General features: G+C 41.6%; 1 protein-coding gene across 1 annotated transcript in view; it reads right to left on the reverse strand.

Moving 5' to 3' along the window:
* Positions 1 to 17,956, reverse strand: part of HFM1 (helicase for meiosis 1) — a 72,455-nt gene that overhangs the window by 49,211 nt on the left and 5,288 nt on the right. Inside the window, exons 5-12 of the mRNA XM_090048596.1 lie at positions 13,912 to 14,158; positions 12,845 to 13,113; positions 10,753 to 10,800; positions 8,917 to 8,987; positions 7,223 to 7,355; positions 5,772 to 5,923; positions 5,342 to 5,419; positions 5,031 to 5,192 (exon numbers count right to left, since the gene is read on the reverse strand). Of these exons, the coding sequence (XP_089904722.1) occupies positions 5,031 to 5,192; positions 5,342 to 5,419; positions 5,772 to 5,923; positions 7,223 to 7,355; positions 8,917 to 8,987; positions 10,753 to 10,800; positions 12,845 to 13,113; positions 13,912 to 14,158 (1,160 nt within the window). The remainder of the gene's footprint in view (positions 1 to 5,030; positions 5,193 to 5,341; positions 5,420 to 5,771; positions 5,924 to 7,222; positions 7,356 to 8,916; positions 8,988 to 10,752; positions 10,801 to 12,844; positions 13,114 to 13,911; positions 14,159 to 17,956) is intronic.

Genomic DNA, 17,956 nt, shown 5'->3' on the forward strand with positions numbered 1-17,956 from the left:
CTCATTATAGTGCATTGCTATGATGGCATAGCAACTAAAAATAACTGCATGATGTGCAGCGCGCAGTGCTGCCTGTTACTGTGCCATCATTTAGTACTTCCTTTTGAAAGTACTAAATAATGGCACGGTAACAATGGCACCAAAGGAACACATGTAGATATGCCCATTTTGTAATTAAAAAAGCCAAATTCAGTTTTAAATCGGACAGGTATAATTAAGATCAAAATCTTTCCACAACCTATTAAGATTTGTGCTTACAACCAAATACACTGATAAAAATACAGAATTGTAGTATTTTGTTAATTTTAGACTAAAACTTCTGTATGGCTGTATCATAAATTATATTTGTTTTCATCAAGATAGTAACCATCAGCCAACAGTTCAGAAATGACAGCTTTATGTAAGAACTCACTTAAAGTAGAATTTACAACTTCTTTTGACTCTTATTTATCCAAACTTTCAGGATACTGAAATGAACTGAAGAAACAAAAGAAGCTGTTTTACTTATATTACAGTAACTGAAGTTCTCGGAGATACTGTGGTTACTGCAAATCATATCATAGGTGTATATACACCTCATATGCATAAGACCTAACAGCTTCCAACAAAAATGCACACGTACCCTGAAACTGCACATGCTCCTGAATTAGGGCATCGAGGGCAGATCCACTTCCAAGAACCAGAGTTACTGTCGGGTAGGGTAACCATTTTATTCTTTGAGCATGTCAGGGAGGACTCCACTATAAAGGAATTCCTATCAGCATCCACTCCCAATACAGTAAAATTGAGGAACCATCATTGATCAAACAGACACTTCCCTTCTAAACTGGAATATGTGGATTGCCACACTCAGTTCATGACACCTATCATATCAGCTGGTTACTTCTTCTGGCTGCCTTGCAAGCTGCAAAGACATTGCTGAAGCAGGATGTTACTTATGCTTTAAACCAGGGGCAGGCAATTATTTGGGCCCATGGGCCACATAGGTAGTTTTGGGGAGCTGTTGTGGGCCGGTCAGTACCCTTTTCTCCCCACCATCCTGGCAACAGCCTGGAGCACCTGCACCCTGTGACTCCTCACCACCACCAGTGCATGGCAGCAGTTGAGCACAGAGCCCTGCTGTGTAAGGCCTCAGTCTCATGTGGAGTGGTGGGGACCTGCATGCACAACCCCAGCCCCAGCCCCAGCCCCAATCCACCCATACCTGCTCTGGACCTGGGCCTGCCCCAGCCGAAGTGGACCAGCTGGACGCAGACATGCAGCCCTGACCCTGGCCTACCCCCGATGAGCAGCACTGACAACCAGTCAGAAACTGCTGCTGGGCATGGGGGAAAAATGGCCACCTCCTCCTTGCAGCTGCCAGGCCATTTGTGCTGCAACTGCCCAGAGCCCGCACCCAGGCTGCTCTGTGGCTCCCCTCCACTGCCACCACTGCCCTGCTGGGCAGCCCAAAGGTAGTGCTGGTAGTGGTGGCAGAGGAGCTGCAGGGCAGCCCAGGAGCAGGATCCAAGCAGCTGCAGCAAGAAGGGCCCGGCAGTGGCAAGGGGGAGGCAGCCGCTTTTCCCTAGCAGCCAGCAGCAGCTTCTGCCTTGCTACCACCACCCATCTTGGGCAGGTGCGTTTAGAGCAGGCGTGGATTGGGCCAGAGTTGGGGCTGTGCACACAGGTCCTGGTTGGTTTGCTTCAGTTGGGGCAGGTACAGGGTAGGTACAGGGAGGACCAGTGCCATGGCTGTGCACTTGGGTCCCCGCCAGTCCTCATGGAGCCGAGGCTGGAGTCCAGCTGCAGAGTTGCCCAAACCCTGCTGTGCACCCAGGGCGGTGGGACGCACCATGGGTTGGATGATGCCTGGGCCAAACGGGACCTACCATAGGCCAGACAAAGTCCCTCCATGGCCCAAATCTGGTCCATAGGCAATATTTTGCCCACTCTTGTTTTAATTGCAAGTTACAAGTAGGGCTTGCTAGTCAGCTGACAACTGGTGGATCACACCCATTTAAGTCTTTGGAATGAGAATGTTTGACTTCTCAGTACACTGAATAAGCCACAAAAATATCAGAAGGGTATCTGAAGTGCTTTATTTGGGCTAAGTAGTAAAGTAGAGCTTTGAAGATGTCTAAAGTCTATCACATCTTTTTTCTCAATGAGGAGCATGGTTTCAGGAAGATTTTTGACTGATTGATTCAGAATTCTGAGACCATTTTGGGAATGAATTTAAGATGCAGTTTCATCACTTTGTACTTGTGATATAATGGTTACAGTTGCATTATAAGGCTTATGGATCTAGGTTCTTCCATAGGGGCTTAGATCTTATCAACACTGAATTAAAGTGATGGCTATAACAGAGACTCAGGCAAGAGCCCTGTTACTTAGACAAGACTGGGCCAGATTGACCCAAAGATGAACCCTGCCAGGTGGAAGGGATTGCACACCTGGGAAAAAATCAGGAGATTAGCCTGTCATACGAAGCATAAAAATGGCAGTGGCGAAAAGACTTTTGCCTTCAGGCACCAGATGGAGCAAGGAGTGGCGGCGCTCTGCAGAAAAGGCAAAGGAGACTTGCTGTGGAGAGGAATAAAACTCCAAGGAGAGTGAAACTCCCGAAGTGTGCGGCAAGTCAGTGCCAATGAGGTTTACTTTACTGGGAACCTGGTTGAATTGACAGGCAGGAGGAGTTGTGACGCCGGATGGCGAATCCCCGAGATGCGGCAGGACAGCAGCAAAGAGGCTTGTACTTCCGGTGGCTCCCATGGTGCCAGTGAGTGCAGGGGGAGTCTGAAAGGCCAGGCAACGGACTCCTGAGAGGTGCAGCAAAACGGGCTTGCCTTGCCAGTGACTCCTGTGGATCCAGTGAGTATGGAGGAGGGGAAGCCTGAAACACCGAGCAACGACTTCCCCAAGAAAGTTCAGGAGGAGAGATTGTGCCCTCACTGAAGGTGACTGGGGTTGACCCCAAGACTGGCTCCCAGTGGGACCGTGGAAACCAGGAGTGGAAAATGTTTGGGGGAGAGAGAATGGCCAGAGACTGCCCCTGGACCACACACACACACGAGTGAAGCGGAGGGCGTGTACCACTAATGAGGTAATTGGCGGTGAAGAGTTTCTACCCTGCGCATACCAAGTAACTAATTCAAAGAGGTTCTGATTGAAAAACTACTTTGCCAATGAAGCAATTGGCAAGAACACAGTCATTTTCGCACTGTTAACCCTTACAATAAAACTTACACTGTGAGCAATTAACATCAAATTGGCATTATTTTGTCCAAGAATAACTAAGACCTTAACCTCCTTTATTTTCCTGTTCATCCAAGTTGTGGCAGGTGTGTATAAAGGAGAGTCAAGGATAAGATTGCCCATCCCACTCACAATGGCAACTAGAATGACCGCCAGAATGACCCCTTGATAGTAAAATGGTATAAAGCAGTGGTTCTCAAATTCTGTTGTACCAGGACCCATTTGTAAACACTGATGGCCAGTCCCAACCCAGTAAATAGTTTAAGTAGAAAACAGCCCCTCCAGCCCTGCCAGTGCCCCTCACTCCCAACCCACAGCCCCCCACCTGTCTAGCCCTGCTAGTGCCTCTCATTCCTGGCCTGCTGCCCTCAACCCCCAGTCCCCTAGCACGAGGAAAAGAGTGGATATGCAAGAAAGGGGTGAGTGTGGGGCATCTGACTCCCCCAGATTTGTGCATCCACAGTGGGCACAGGGCTGCAGCCTGGCTGGACTGGCACACGCAGAAGCTGCCTTCACAGCCCAGTGGGAGGGCTTCAGAGCGGGAGAGCAAAGCAGAGAGGTAAGACTCATTGCGACCACTGTCACCAGAAGCTCTGTGCCAGCCATGCTGCCAGCAGTGTGAGTAGCAACAGATGCGGGCAGGGAAGAAAGGGACCATGCTGCCCTCACCTTTTGCAGCCAGCTGCCTGTGCACCACGCTGCGGCTCTTCCCCACCACCATGGCCTACTTGCCGCGCTCCCCTCAGGCCACGGCTCTACCCTGATGAGGAGGTAGGGTGGTAGGCAGTGTTACCTGTGCCCCACAACACCTGACACATTGTCTGTGTCGGCCCCCCCGCCCCCCCCAAAAAACCTATCTGAGGGGAGCTGCAGGAGCTGCTCTTCAAGCTGCCAGGCTGCCACATGCATGTGCGTGCATGCACGTACACATGGTGCGCCCTGCCTGATTGCCCTCCTTCCGCTCCCCCCAGCTCCAAGCAGACCCTTGCAGGCTAGGACTCTGCAGCCTGCAAGGGGAAACCCACGGTTTCCCACACTTTTCGCCTGTAAAAGAGAATCCATTTTTAAAGTTTGTTGATCTATTTTTTAAAGTTTGTTTGCAACCTTTTCATATATTCTTGTGACCCACTTTTGGGTCAGAACCCTCAGGTTGAGAAATGCTGGTATAAAGAACATTCGGACAGAGAATTGAAAGGAGGCTCCATGAGTTGCAGGAAGACCACATTAGGGTCCTAGATGAGAGAGAAATTAATGACAGAGAACTAGGTGTGACGATGACCTCTGATTAATTTTGACAGTGTAGGGTATGAGAAAACTGAAATCTGACTGGAATATAATATAGTGATATTCCTGCCAGGTGGACTCCAAGGTTAAGTGCCAATCCCACCTGTTGCAGGAGCAAAATACAGTCTAGAATAGTTGGAGTTAGAGTCTCCACCAAATTCATGTTGTTTTCAGCTGCCCATAAGCATTCCTGTTTTTAACAATGAGCTTTTGAACTTGTTGAAAAGACTTTTCTGTTAGTGTTTTTCCTCCAGCCATTATCCAGGCTATCTGCAGAAAGATGAGAAGGCTATGCAGGAGTTAACACTATAGAAATGGATTACTCAGTGCATATACATCCTAGAGAGAGACAGCCAGCCAAAAGAATCTTGTTTCACATGCATAAAGCACAAGAGGAACTACAGTGGGATCCATATCATTACTTAAATTTCGGCCTCTACAACTGACCTCAAACGAGCAACAACTACTTAAATCATATTTTTTAAAGAATATAATTAAAAATGCATTCTTACATCTTCAGCATTCGGGATTGTTGCAGAAACAGCCACAAATCTCATGGAAGGAAATGTGTTGGGATTCTCTGAGCTACGTGAAACGGAAGATTGTACAGTTTTCATCCGACTGACTACCACCTCAAGTGTTGCACCCCGGCTTTCATCTTTCACAACATGTACCTATTAAAAGCATTGTAGAATAAGATCACCTGTTTCTTCCATTTATCTAGAAATATATTAAAATAAATGTTTGACATTCTGTTCTACTTTCTAAAAGGTTTCCTTTTATCTTCAAGGAAAAAACAAGTAATAAAAATCTTTTTTTTTACCTCATCGATGAGGAACAATCGTACCAGCTGGACTAAAGAGTTGTCTCTCCATTTTCTAGTCATACTATCCCATTTTTCCTAGTGGAAAAAAAATTATGAACAGCTGAAAGATATTTTAAGGCAACAGATGCCCAAAGCAGTGGTGCAGACAGCCCCTTAATGTGACCAAAATCTTTTCATAAAATCAGTAAAGTTCTTCTGAGCTAATGCAACAAATTTCATGTAGCAGTTTATTACTAATTATTGTTTACATATAACACTATTAGTATATAAGTCAACAAACAGATCTTAAAGTGTTTCGAAGTTACTGACTGTCACAAAACAAAGTTCAAGGCAACATACAAAAACCTAGTAGTTTTAATTTTAACTTTCAAAATTAAAAAAAAAATCAAAAAAACAGAAGGAATAGCAAGTTGCATATGGAACCTACTGGTGTGGTCATAATAATATGAGCATGTTGTATTTCAAATAAATCATCCACCACTGTATCTCCTGTCAGTTCCTTACAGCTAAGCCCAATAGGTCCAAATTTTTCTTTCCAATCATCAAATCGCTGACTACACAGAGCTTTTATGGGTGCCACTAAAAACAACACAAAATTGAGAAAAGTAAAGGACTTTTTTTTGTCACTCTTCAATTGTATTGTTTAAAATGCTAAACAAGGCAGTTGCCTCGAAGTTTTTTTAACTTAATTCTTCAGATTTCAGCTTTGCTCGTTAAAGAAAAAAACAATTTTGACCTGTAGGCCATAGTTTCTCCATTCCCCATTCAGCAAATGGAATCTGAATACTTGAACATTCCTCTGTCAGACATCTCCCTCTATGAATATTCTTTGTGCCTTCACATAATCTTCAGTTGTTTCTGGTTCCCACAGGAACCTACAGACAATAGGACCAGGCAATAACTTTCTCCCACAATCACAAGAAAACACAGAAAAAGTACACTTCTTGAATGGTAGACTTTCACAAGCTTCAGGTCACTTTATGTCAATTCTGACAAAGGAAGTCCCTTTAACAGCACAGGAAGTCATAACCATAAATTCAAGTGCTCGTTTCCCATCTGCTGAAAGGAATTATAGTACAAATATCTGACAGGTTTTCTTTGCTTACAATACATAGATTTCATATCTAAACTAACTTAAATAGTAACTTTTGTAAAACAGGCCAACCATGTGTAAGAATGACAAATATATTCAATTATGTCAAGCTTTATAGTGGTATCAAAATATGGACACATTAAAACTAGCATGAAATCACCCATCTCACTTGATATGCAAGAGGATATTAATTCCATTCTTCAGAAACAAAAACCCCAAGATGACAACAATATGCATGTGACTGCCCTCTGTTACACCAATTATATTTTATTAATTTACAAACTCTCCATTTTGGGGTATGTCTCCTTTGACTATTGAAAGTCTTTGTAGCAGGGACTGTCTATTTGTGTATACAGAGCCTAGTATAATGGGGCCCCAATCTCAGTTATGCAATGTAAGTTTTAAACAACAGTACAAGTGAAACTCATTCACAGCAATAACTGGTAAGACCAATACCCTTCTTACAAACAACATTTTGGGGAACAATTTCTGTCCTTTGTATTCAGAGAAGACTACCTACAACAAAAACAGCCAGTAGGAACAACATAGCACTGAAGTGCCTTCATGTTTCTACTAACAAGCATTAACTGTAATAACTATTATGGCAATACAATAAACAGTGATAAATCCTGAAAGAGTCTTACAAAGTAAATGTTGTCTTTATGTATTTGACTTCAAGCTTATTAAAAGAAGCCAATAAATGTGTGTAACGGAATGCAAAGGACGAAAACATTTGTTATCACTGCCACTAAAACTGAATTATGTAAACTTAGTCTAATACTTACTATATACAATTTTAATATTTAACCAAGGCATTGGCACTTCCATTAGTAGCCTGGTAATAGCTAGTTCAAACATTACAGTTTTTCCAGAGCCAGTTGGAGCACAAATCACAAAATTCCTATCTGTGTAAAGAAGCTAGGAAAGAATTACAAAAAAAAAAGATATTTAAATACACCTATTCATGCATTCTAACAGAACTATTCAAGAAGAAATGCACAAAAGGGATGATTATTAAAATGATATATGCAACAGTGAATGACAGCTGGTATGACGGTATGAATTTTCTAAAGACTAGATACTTTGTATTAGATATGAAGTTTAAATAATGGCAAAAGAGCAATCAAGAAAGAATGCATTTCCCTATGCCCATCTGCCACAGAAGCATTTATAAAAGAGGTACTGTACATCTCGTGATTGCACAGTGATGTCTACATTGTCGTCATAAACGCAAAAATGCCAGTCTCTAGCCTTAGATGACAGATTTACACAAAAATGCTAGTCTCTAGTTTTAGATGACAGATGAACCATTGTCAATATCCAACTGCTATTAAATACAGGCTCATTATAAAGATGTATTAACTGTTCTGTAACAAAAACTTCAAAGACATTGCAGTAGTTGTCTTTTGTAATTTATGTATCTACAGATACTAATACTGGTAATAAAATCATAAGCAGAATTCTAAGTTTTCAGCAACTTTATTTTGTAACTGAATCATTTTAGGTACCTTGTGAACCACTTGAAGATTAATGGGTGTTATATAAAATCCCACTGCCTTAAATCACAGTTCTGTTTGTAAAATAATGATAGCTACAAGCAAGATTTTTTTCATTGTTTCATGAAAATCAAAGATTACTTTTCATATATAAATTAAATAAACTTAGAATTAATCAATATAGTTTCCTTACTGAAATAGTGGACTGGTATGCAGAAAATAAATGTACAAGACAGAAAAGAGAACAAAAAGAGAGGAAGCATCATAAACATGAAAACTATTCATCTGTATATGGAGGGATTTTAAAGACATACAAGTTGGGCTGTAACTTTAATTTTCCCAAACACTCAGTTTCTCTGTGGAAAATGTTATTTAATGGGTATGAGGCCAAAACAGAATCTCCTAAGACTCCAATTCCGTTTAAAGGACAGGACTTAAATGCTATGCTGAATCAGGGTCTGCTATCTCTAATACATACACCTATGCTTGCTCTAGCCTCCCGGAATACCAAATAGTATTCCACAAATGGAAGGACTGTTGCTTCAAAACGGAGATTTGAATTTTGGAGAATAAAAGAATGGGAACATATTGGGGGACAAATAAAGGGTAAGAAAGGCTTTTCCAAAAAAGACTGGACTTTCGTGTAATGTAACCATGTTATTCAATTGCCAAAATTTGATTCTTACACTTGCTGTGGGAAAGCTTTTTATTTTCAACCACAAGTGACAGTGTTTTCTGAATCACAATTAACATAAATATTTATTGAAATAAGTACACCCAAATGTGTAAAAGTGCTTATTTCATCCTGAACCATTCTCTAGATAAATTTCATTACTATTTTCCTCATTTGTCCCTGAAAGTTATAGTCCTTAGATAGTGTACCTCATTTGCCACTTCTGTGTATTACTTACAAATGACAAATGCTTAATTTAAATGCTTTATGTACTACTTGCTAATACAATTAAATAAGAGTCCATACTTACATCATCCAAAGCCTTGGATTGTATGTAGTTAAAATACGGAAAATCCTTGAAAATATTTCTAAATGGAGGAGCTAAACATCATCAAATAACTCAGTTAAGAATGTAATACAGATCCTTATTTTACCTTAGAACTATAGCAAATATATTTATACCTAAATAAGTATTGTTCACAGATACAGAGTTGTCAGACAGTTCTCAAAAATTAACTTATTACATGATTTGATGGTTTCAGTTCAGTTCCTTATGGACAGTAGTCCATCTCAAGATGCTTTAATTAAGGTCTCTAATGGTAGTCTCAAGAGATGCAAAGCAGCAGATATGGAGACTAAACAAAACACTTAATTGGTCCCCCTGAAGCACAAATGAAGTTCTCTTCTATTCCACAGAACAGGTCTAATAGGGCAGACTGGAGTACTGCCTGCACTATACCTATTCTGCCAACACAAAAAACTTCAGATTCAAAGAGGGCTAAATGCCAATAAACATTTTAAAAATAATGTTTTAAAACTTCTGCTTTGCTATTTCATTTGCTGTTGTAACAAACAAATGAAATGGTCATACTAGGACTTTTCTTCCAATGAAAAGAAAACATCAAGTTATGTGCAAGACTAATTAGACTTCACAAAGGGTATGTACTGCTGAGTGTGCACTTGCAATAACAAGGACCAAAATTTGCAAAATTAAGTGCCTCTGTTCAGGACAGACATACTGCAAGATTAGTACAAAGTAACTTACCCTGGACTTCAGCAAGTAACACAACCAGCTTTTTCAAGCTATCCAAAGTAGGTGCTAACACATTTGGCAACTAGGTGGCAGAGGAGTCAGTCTGTATTGCACAAATGGGCTATCCCAAAAGTGAAACTGAGTAGGAGAGCAAACAAAGGGACATAAAACTCCTATACAGCTAATTCTTCACTTGCTGACTCAGTGCATCACGTGTATGCCCCATTTTTACTATGGAGTAAAGTTATTTTATTCTGCTGTAAAAGTGTTGTAGGTCTCCAAGTAGGTCACTAAACAATCAGCTTGTTTTAAATGTACTTGATGACCTAGCAAGATCCATTAACATCTTTGGAGCTACAGAAACCAAGTCACATACTTAGCTGGATTTAGGAAAACCAGGTCACACACTTAAATACGAATTTAGGAATGTAATTTTCGCTATTCATTTCTCATAATGTTTAACCTAACAGTATGACAAAATACTACAGATCCAAAGCATAAAAGGAACAAAAGTTTGGCAAAAACAGAAGGCTAGGTAAGTATAGTATGGATTTCAGGGTAGAAAGGGGAGCAAGCCTGTTAAAATATGTTTAGAGTAAAATTTTGGGGGGGAATATATCATATCCACATGGTGATATAAGTATTGAATCAAACGAAGTTTGAATAGCTTGTTTTTACTTAAAGAGTGTGACAAAAAATGAGGTTCAGGTTTCTGATTAATCTAAATGCTAATTTACATTAGCTGTTTTTGAAATACATATATTTCAGCTAGGTAAATATTTTCACTTTGACATTTTAAATCTATTGCGTTTATTAACAAATGATTCTATGAAGACAAAAATGTGAATACATGAAAAAGAATAAATTTGCTTAGATAATGAATGTTCAACTATGTTTATTTGTCCTATTTCACTGTTTTGAATGCCACACATGTAAGAGTTATTTCCTAATTTGATTCATAGCTTATTATGAAACAAAAGCTATACAGTAAATAGTATTAATTCCCATGGGCAAAATGAAACTAAACGGGATATTTTAAATGAAAATTTATTTTGTAAATGTAAAATAGTTGTACTATAACTGTAACAATAAAAATAAATATATAAAAGATACGGACTTCTGTAACAGCTCTCAGGACCTCCATTTTTTTTACTACAGCTCCTTAAAAAAGCAACAACATTATTAAAAATAGGTATCAATGTTTTCTAACAATATCCTTCAAAATAGCATTATACAATCATATATAACGATTCACTGGAGTTTCCAGCTTATAACTCAGCATGGGGTGATATGGGAGGATTTGACAGCTCTGGTTGAAGTACCCCAGCAACTGATTTTGTACAAAGAGAGGCTAATACCACCACCACTTCCAATACCTCTGAACAAAAAGTTTTATATTATATAAACAAAGAAAAACAGAGCTGGAAAGGACCTCTGGAGGTCATCTAATTCAAACCCTGCTCAAGGCAGAACTACCCTAAAAACGAACGTAAATGCCACACTGGGTCAGACCAACCATCTAGCACAGTATCCTATCTCTAACGGTAGGAGAAATAGATATTATGGAGGGACAGCCTTGAACCGAATACATCTAAAGTGATCTGTCCCCTGTTTGATACCCTCCCTGGTGTCCACCATCCTTGGTTAAGGAAATCCTTGTCTACACCATCCCAGCCAGGTGATTGGCTAACATACTGGTATTCCCTAAATGATGTAATTTCCAGTCATGGAGATTATATAATTATAATAAACCTGTATGTTTAATCTGAGTTAGATGAAGCTTGCTAATGACTACTTCATTAGAGGTAGTCCTGTCAGACCAACCTGGTGGCCTTCTATGACCAGGTCACAAAATCCTTAGACGCAGTGGTAGCAGTGGAAGTAGTCTTTCTGGACTTTAGGAAGAACTTCAACACTGTCTCTTACCTCATTCTCATTAAAAAACTAGAGGACTGTGCGTCGACACCTACATAGTCAGATGGGTCACTAACTGGCTGGAGGGCTGCACCCAGAGAGTGAGTAGACGGGTCATTTTTGACCTGGAGGGATGTGGGCAGTGGGGTTCCCCAGGGGTTGGTCCTTGGGCCCGCATTGTTCATCATCTTCATCAGTGACTTGGACAAAGGGGTAAAAAACACACTGTTCAAATTTGCAGACAACACTAAGATGTGGGGGAAGTGGGCACACTAGACAGGAAGAATAGGCTGCAATCGGACCTAGACAAGTTACAGGAGTGGGCGGATGAGAACAGGATGGGTTTCAACACTGCAAGTGCAAGGTACTGCACCTGGGGTGGAAGAACCAGCTCCATACCTACAGGCTGGGGAACTACCTTCTTGTCAGTGCAGAGGCAGAAAAGGATCTTGGAGTCAACATTGATGCCAAGATGAACATGGGCCAGCAGTGTGGGGATGCAGTCAGGAAGGCCAACCACACCTTGTCACGCATCCACAGATGCATCTCAAGAAGGTCCAAGGAGGCGATCCTCCCCCTCCATGCGAAACTGATTAGGCCACAGCTGGAGTACTGCGTCTAGTTCCGGGCGCCGCACTTCAGGAGGGATGTGGACAACATGGAGAGGGTCCAGAGGAGGGCCACTCGCACGATCAGGGGGCAGCAGAGCAGACCCTATGAGGAAAGGCTACAAGACCTGAACCTGTTCAGCCTCCACAAGAGAAGGCTGAGGAGGGATCTAGTGGCCGTTTACAAACTAGTCAGGGGGGACCAACAGGCATTGGGAGAGTCCCTGTTCCCCTGAGCACTCCCAGGGGCGACAAGAATAACGGTCACAAGCTGGCAGAGGGTAGATTTAAGCTAGATATCAGGAGGCACTACTTCACTGTCAGGGCAGCTAGGATCTGGAACCAACTTCCAAGAGAAGTGGTGCTGGCTCTTACCCTCAGGGTCTTTAAGAGGAGGCTGGATGAACACCTTGCTGGGGTCGTTTGACCCCAGTACTCTTTTTCTGCCATGGCAGGGTGTCGGACTTGATGATCTGCTTAGGTCCCTTCCAAACCTACCAACTATGAAGCTACTTCTTGACTTGGCGGTCTTTCTACTCCATCTTATGCAACAATTCGTAACATTTATTGTACATATATGTTGAATCCTCCTTCGCATTAGAACATGAATATTCATCATATATCACATCAAAACAGCATAGAAAATATTTTTCTGAAATACTATGAAGAGTAGTTATAATCACCTTCCACATCTGAAGTCTCTGAACCATGAAGAAATGATTGTACTTTGACTCCTTTTTCATTTTCACAAGCAGAAAACACATCATTTACACTATGCAGATTGAAATCTGAATACTGAAGTACCTGCATACTATTATCTTTCCATAACACTTCTTTTTTAGTCTCTTTTACATTTTTAATTATCTTACAAGAAATGTCAGTTCCACTGCCATGAAGGAAATTATCTTTATGTTCTATATTTGCATACGTAAAATCAGTTGTTTTATATAAGCTGAAAAAGACATATTTTCACAAAAATATTTGTTATTCTATATATCATATATTTCCCCTGATATTTTCAAAGAATATACATTTTGATACATATATTTTGTTTGTGGAAATCTAAGTACAAAAATTAAAATTGTCTTTTCTAGGCAAGTGCACATCTTACTTTATTTGATCCAACTGAAGTTCTACCTAGAAAAGTTTTTATTTTTTAACTCACTTCACATAGGCAGACTATTAAACTCATCTTTGCTTCCATGCAGGAGAGATATTAGATCCTAACACTAGATTAACTGCTACACTGCACAACTGAAAAAATGAAGTTTAAAAGGCTGTGACAATTAGTAATAGCTTTGACATCAAAGAGGTGCTTCTATTTACGACCTCTCTTTTTAGGCAGCATTGAAACCATGTAGAGGGTTTCTCTGGGCAGTCTTGGCTCACTTGATCTCCGAACATGTAAATGGCATTCTGTCTTCTAGCTCTCTTTCAAATGGATGCATTTTAGCATCTAAGAATGCTTGTGCAACTCAGTACTTTCTCTAAAATAATAAAATAAACCCCATGCCTAACTTTCTTGTAGAAGCAGTTGAGCTCAGGGCAAATTTAATTACTGTACTAAAATACTGCCAAGAGGGAATATGTGTTTTTTCTTACATTCAAAAGAAACCCGACATTAGTACCTGGAGCCCTATTAAGTACTTTCATTTCAAGGATCAAAAACTCTGTATTTGACAAATGCATCTAAAATAATAATATGATTTTGATAGCTGATGAATTATGATGATTGACTTAAAACACATACCTTTTTCTGAAAGTTGAGTTGGTACTTTCATCATCTTCTGGAAAATTAATTAATTTTCTCGTTTCTGAAATATTTCTATCAGGTTGTTGACAAGGCCTGATTTCATTTTTATATTTTTCATGGTCAGAATATGGAAATGATGAAACAACTTCCAGACTTTCATGTTGCAAATGACTTTTATCTCCTTTTCCTAAACTTAACTCAAGTACTTCTTGCTTGTTAGAGGTCAAGTCAAAAGGAATTTGTGCTGAAATTTTATAAGTTTCTATTTTAATAGTTCTCATAAAATGGGGTCTAATCTGCTGTGATATCATATCAACATAACCCAACAAATACACACTATAAAATATTTGATTAGATCATTACATCTCTGTGTAAAATAGGATCAATTTAATATATATTATACATATTAGCAGTACTTTTCTATTACTCTCTCAATGTCTATCCTATGTATCAGAGGTTCTCAAACTGTTGTCCATGGACTACCACTGACCCACGAGATCCATTCAGGTGGTCCACAGAAAGGTTGCAAAACATTCAAGAATATCTGTACTTGTAAGGTAAGACTACTAATATTAAAATATGAGTTGTGTGCTTTGATTTGCAGAACAAAGACGTTTAAGTGTTCCGCCAAGACCCTCAGCAATTTTCAAGCGGTCCATGAAAAAAAAAGTTTGAGACCCACTGCTATGCATCATAGAAGCATGAAAAAGTAGGGCTGCATGGGACTCCAGGAAATCATCTAGTTCAACCTTCTATTCAAGACAGATGCATGCAGTCACCCAAAAGCTTCCCAAAAATCAGGTCAGTTGACACTCTGCTATATGAAGCAGAGATGATCATATATATTCTGAACTTACACAGGTGAAAAAGACTGCCCTCAAGTCATTTCCCACTTGTCACAAAGACAACTGAAACTTCATACGTGAAAAAGTTACGATATGCATGGATTAATGGCTATCTTTAGCAGGTTACCCTTCTCTTTGTAAAATCTACTTGTCCTAGCAAACAAACAAAAGATACCAGGCTACTGAAAAAATTGGACAAACTGTAATGCAATTGGGGTCACAGCACTTCTATATTAACAGCCTTAGCTATTAATAAATGCTCTCAAACTTGTAGTTTCGATATTACAGTGAATAGTAGTAGCTCACAGGCCCAATCACACCTCCAAAACTTGGAGGAAATTCTAGAAATGGGATGTTGTAGAACAGGACTGTCCAAATTCTGAATGGCCAAGAGGCTTGGGGGATGGGCTGCATACCACAGGTCACACGCCATTGTGTAGCACCATGTAGGCATGCCCAGTGCACAAGCACACCCCACTCCTTCACTGCATTATAGAATCATAGAAAGTTAGGGTTGGAATGGACCTCAGGAGGTCACCTAGTCCAACCCTGTGCTCAAAGCAGGACCAGCCCCAACTAGATCATCCCAGCCAAAGTTGCATGTCCCTGGAGGCTGGGGGGAGCACAGCGACTGCCCACAGGCAGTGGTGGCAGTGGTGAGCGGGGAGCTCCCACAGGCGGCCACAGCAGTGTTGCCAACCAGGGGAGCGAGGGGGTGGTGAGTGACGACTGCCCGCAGGCACCACCAGCAGCGGCGATGAGCGACCATCTGCAGATACCACCAGCAGTGTCGGCAGCAAGGGGAGAGTGGCAAGCAGCGACTGCCCGCAGGCGCCACTGGCAGCATTGCCAGCACTTCTTTCAGGGGGCGCACATGCACCTGCATGCACCTCCTATGCATCACCAATGTCTGCCACCACTGAGAACAATCTAGCTCCATACGCTTTCGAATCCCTGTTCCAGTAGTTGAAGGCTATTAAATCCCCTTTCAGTCTTCTCTTCTCTAGACTAAATAAGCCCAATTCCTGCAGTCTTTCCTCATAAGTCATGTCCCCCAGGCCCCTCACCATTTCTGTTGCCCTCCGCTGGACTCTGCCTAATATGTCCACATCCTTTTTGTAGTGAGGGGCCCAAAACTGAACACAGCACTCCAGATGTGGCCTCATCAGTGATGAATAGAGGGGAATAATCATTTCCCTTGAACTACTGACACAACTACCAATGCAGCTCAGTGTGCCGTTAGCCTTTTTGGCAACAAGGGCACACTGCTGACTCATATTCAACTTATTGTCCACTGTAACCCCCAGGTCCTTTTCTGCAGAGCTGCTGCCCAACCACTCAGCCCCCAGCCTGTACCGGTACATGGGATTGTTCCAACCTAAGTGTAGGACTTTGCACTTGTCCTTCTTGAACCTCATGAGATTTATTTTGGCCTAATACTCCAATTTGCCTAAGTCACTCTAAATCCTAGGCCTACTCTCCAGCGTATCTACTACTTCTGCCGGCTTGGTGTCATCTGCAGACTTGCTGAGGGTGCCCTCTATACCATCTTCCAGGTCACTGATGAAGACACTGAACAAAACTGGCCTTAGGATCTACCCCTATCCCTACCCCTAACTCCTCTTAATACCAGCTGCCAACTAGATATCAAGCCATTATTACGCTGAGCCTTACGCTCCAGCCAGTTTTCTATTCACCTTACAGTCCATTCATCCAGCCCATACTTCCTTAGCTTGCCTACGAGAATGCTATGGGAAACAGTATCAAAAGCCTTGCTAAAATCAAGGTATACCACATTCTCCAGTCTCCCCACATCCAGAGCCAGTCCCCTCATCACAGAAGGCAATCAGGTTGACTAGGCATGACTTGTCCCTGGTGAACCCATGATGACTGTTCCTAATCACCTGTTTCTCTGCCAAGTGCTTAGAAATGGATTCCTTGAGGATCTGGCTCCATGATTTTTTCAGGGACTGAGGTGAGGCCGACTGGTTTATGTGTGAGGACTTCCAAATCTTCCTACTCATTTCCCAGACTCTGTGCGTTTGTGTACAGGCACCTGACGTAACTAGTTGATTGCCCTGATTTCTCAGGAAGTATGAGAACACCCCTCTTGCTTGCTTTTCCTTCAGGTCTCCCACTTCCCCACTTACCTCAGGGTTTGGTCACCATCCCCCAGTGAACTTAGTTTAAAGCCCTCCTCACTAGGTTAGCAAGCCTGTCTGCAGAAACACTCTTCCCCCTCTCTTCATCAGATGGATTCCCAGCAATCCTTCTTCTTGGAAGAACACTCGATGGTCGAAGAAGCTAAATCCCTGTTGACATGCCATCAACCGTCTACTGTACACTCATGCTTCATAGCCCCAACTGCACCAGATTCCCCTACCACCATGTGGCAGGCACCCCTCTGCTAAACTGCACTCTCACATCATGTAAAGTTCTGGGATCCACCAAGTCCCTTGGCTGCAGACTCCATCTGCTGCTCTACTCTGACCTGTGCTGCCCTGCTCCCAAAGACGGAAGCAACAAATGGAAGCTGGAGGAGGGATGCGGAGACTGGCAGAAGCAGCAGCAGCAGCTGGCGTGGTGGGGAGGGAGTGGTCCGGACCAGAGGCCTGGAGGCTGCAGCTTAACCCTTTGGGGGCCACATGCAGCTCATAGGCAGCCAGTTGAGCAACCCCGTTATAAAACATAGATCAATCCTCAAGTTCTTAGTAAGAGTAAGAGCTATAGTCCCTATGCAACAGTTTTGGGTTATGCCTGTAATTTGTGAATGACAGAATTAGTCACCATCCCATAATTTAATGGCATATATTTGTAACCAAAAAATAAAGTCTCTATATTTGTGATATCTACGTAATAGTTTATTAAGAGCTTATTTTCATAAGCCTAAGTAACTTTATTTAGCTGCACAAGTTTATTTTTTGACTGTGGAGCACTAACATTTCATGGGAAGAATTTCCCATAGTGGAAACTCCAAAGGATAAAACTGAAAAAGTTATTCTTTATAAAAGTTATCAAGGCAGATGCTAAGCTGTCCCTCATGAGTGGTACAGCTTCCGAGGCTCACACCAAATATGGCCAGAAAAAGGTTGATTTATATCATCTCTGTATTTCCTGAATGCTGTGCTGGTCCATAGACCAGAAGAGGATTATCACATTCTTACAGCTGCTTCTCACAGTCTCCTATGCTTCTGTAC

Source organism: Crocodylus siamensis, chromosome 5, assembly GCF_052110815.1.
Source record: "Crocodylus siamensis isolate JL-2025a chromosome 5, ASM5211081v1, whole genome shotgun sequence".
Taxonomy (NCBI): Eukaryota; Metazoa; Chordata; order Crocodylia; family Crocodylidae; genus Crocodylus; species Crocodylus siamensis.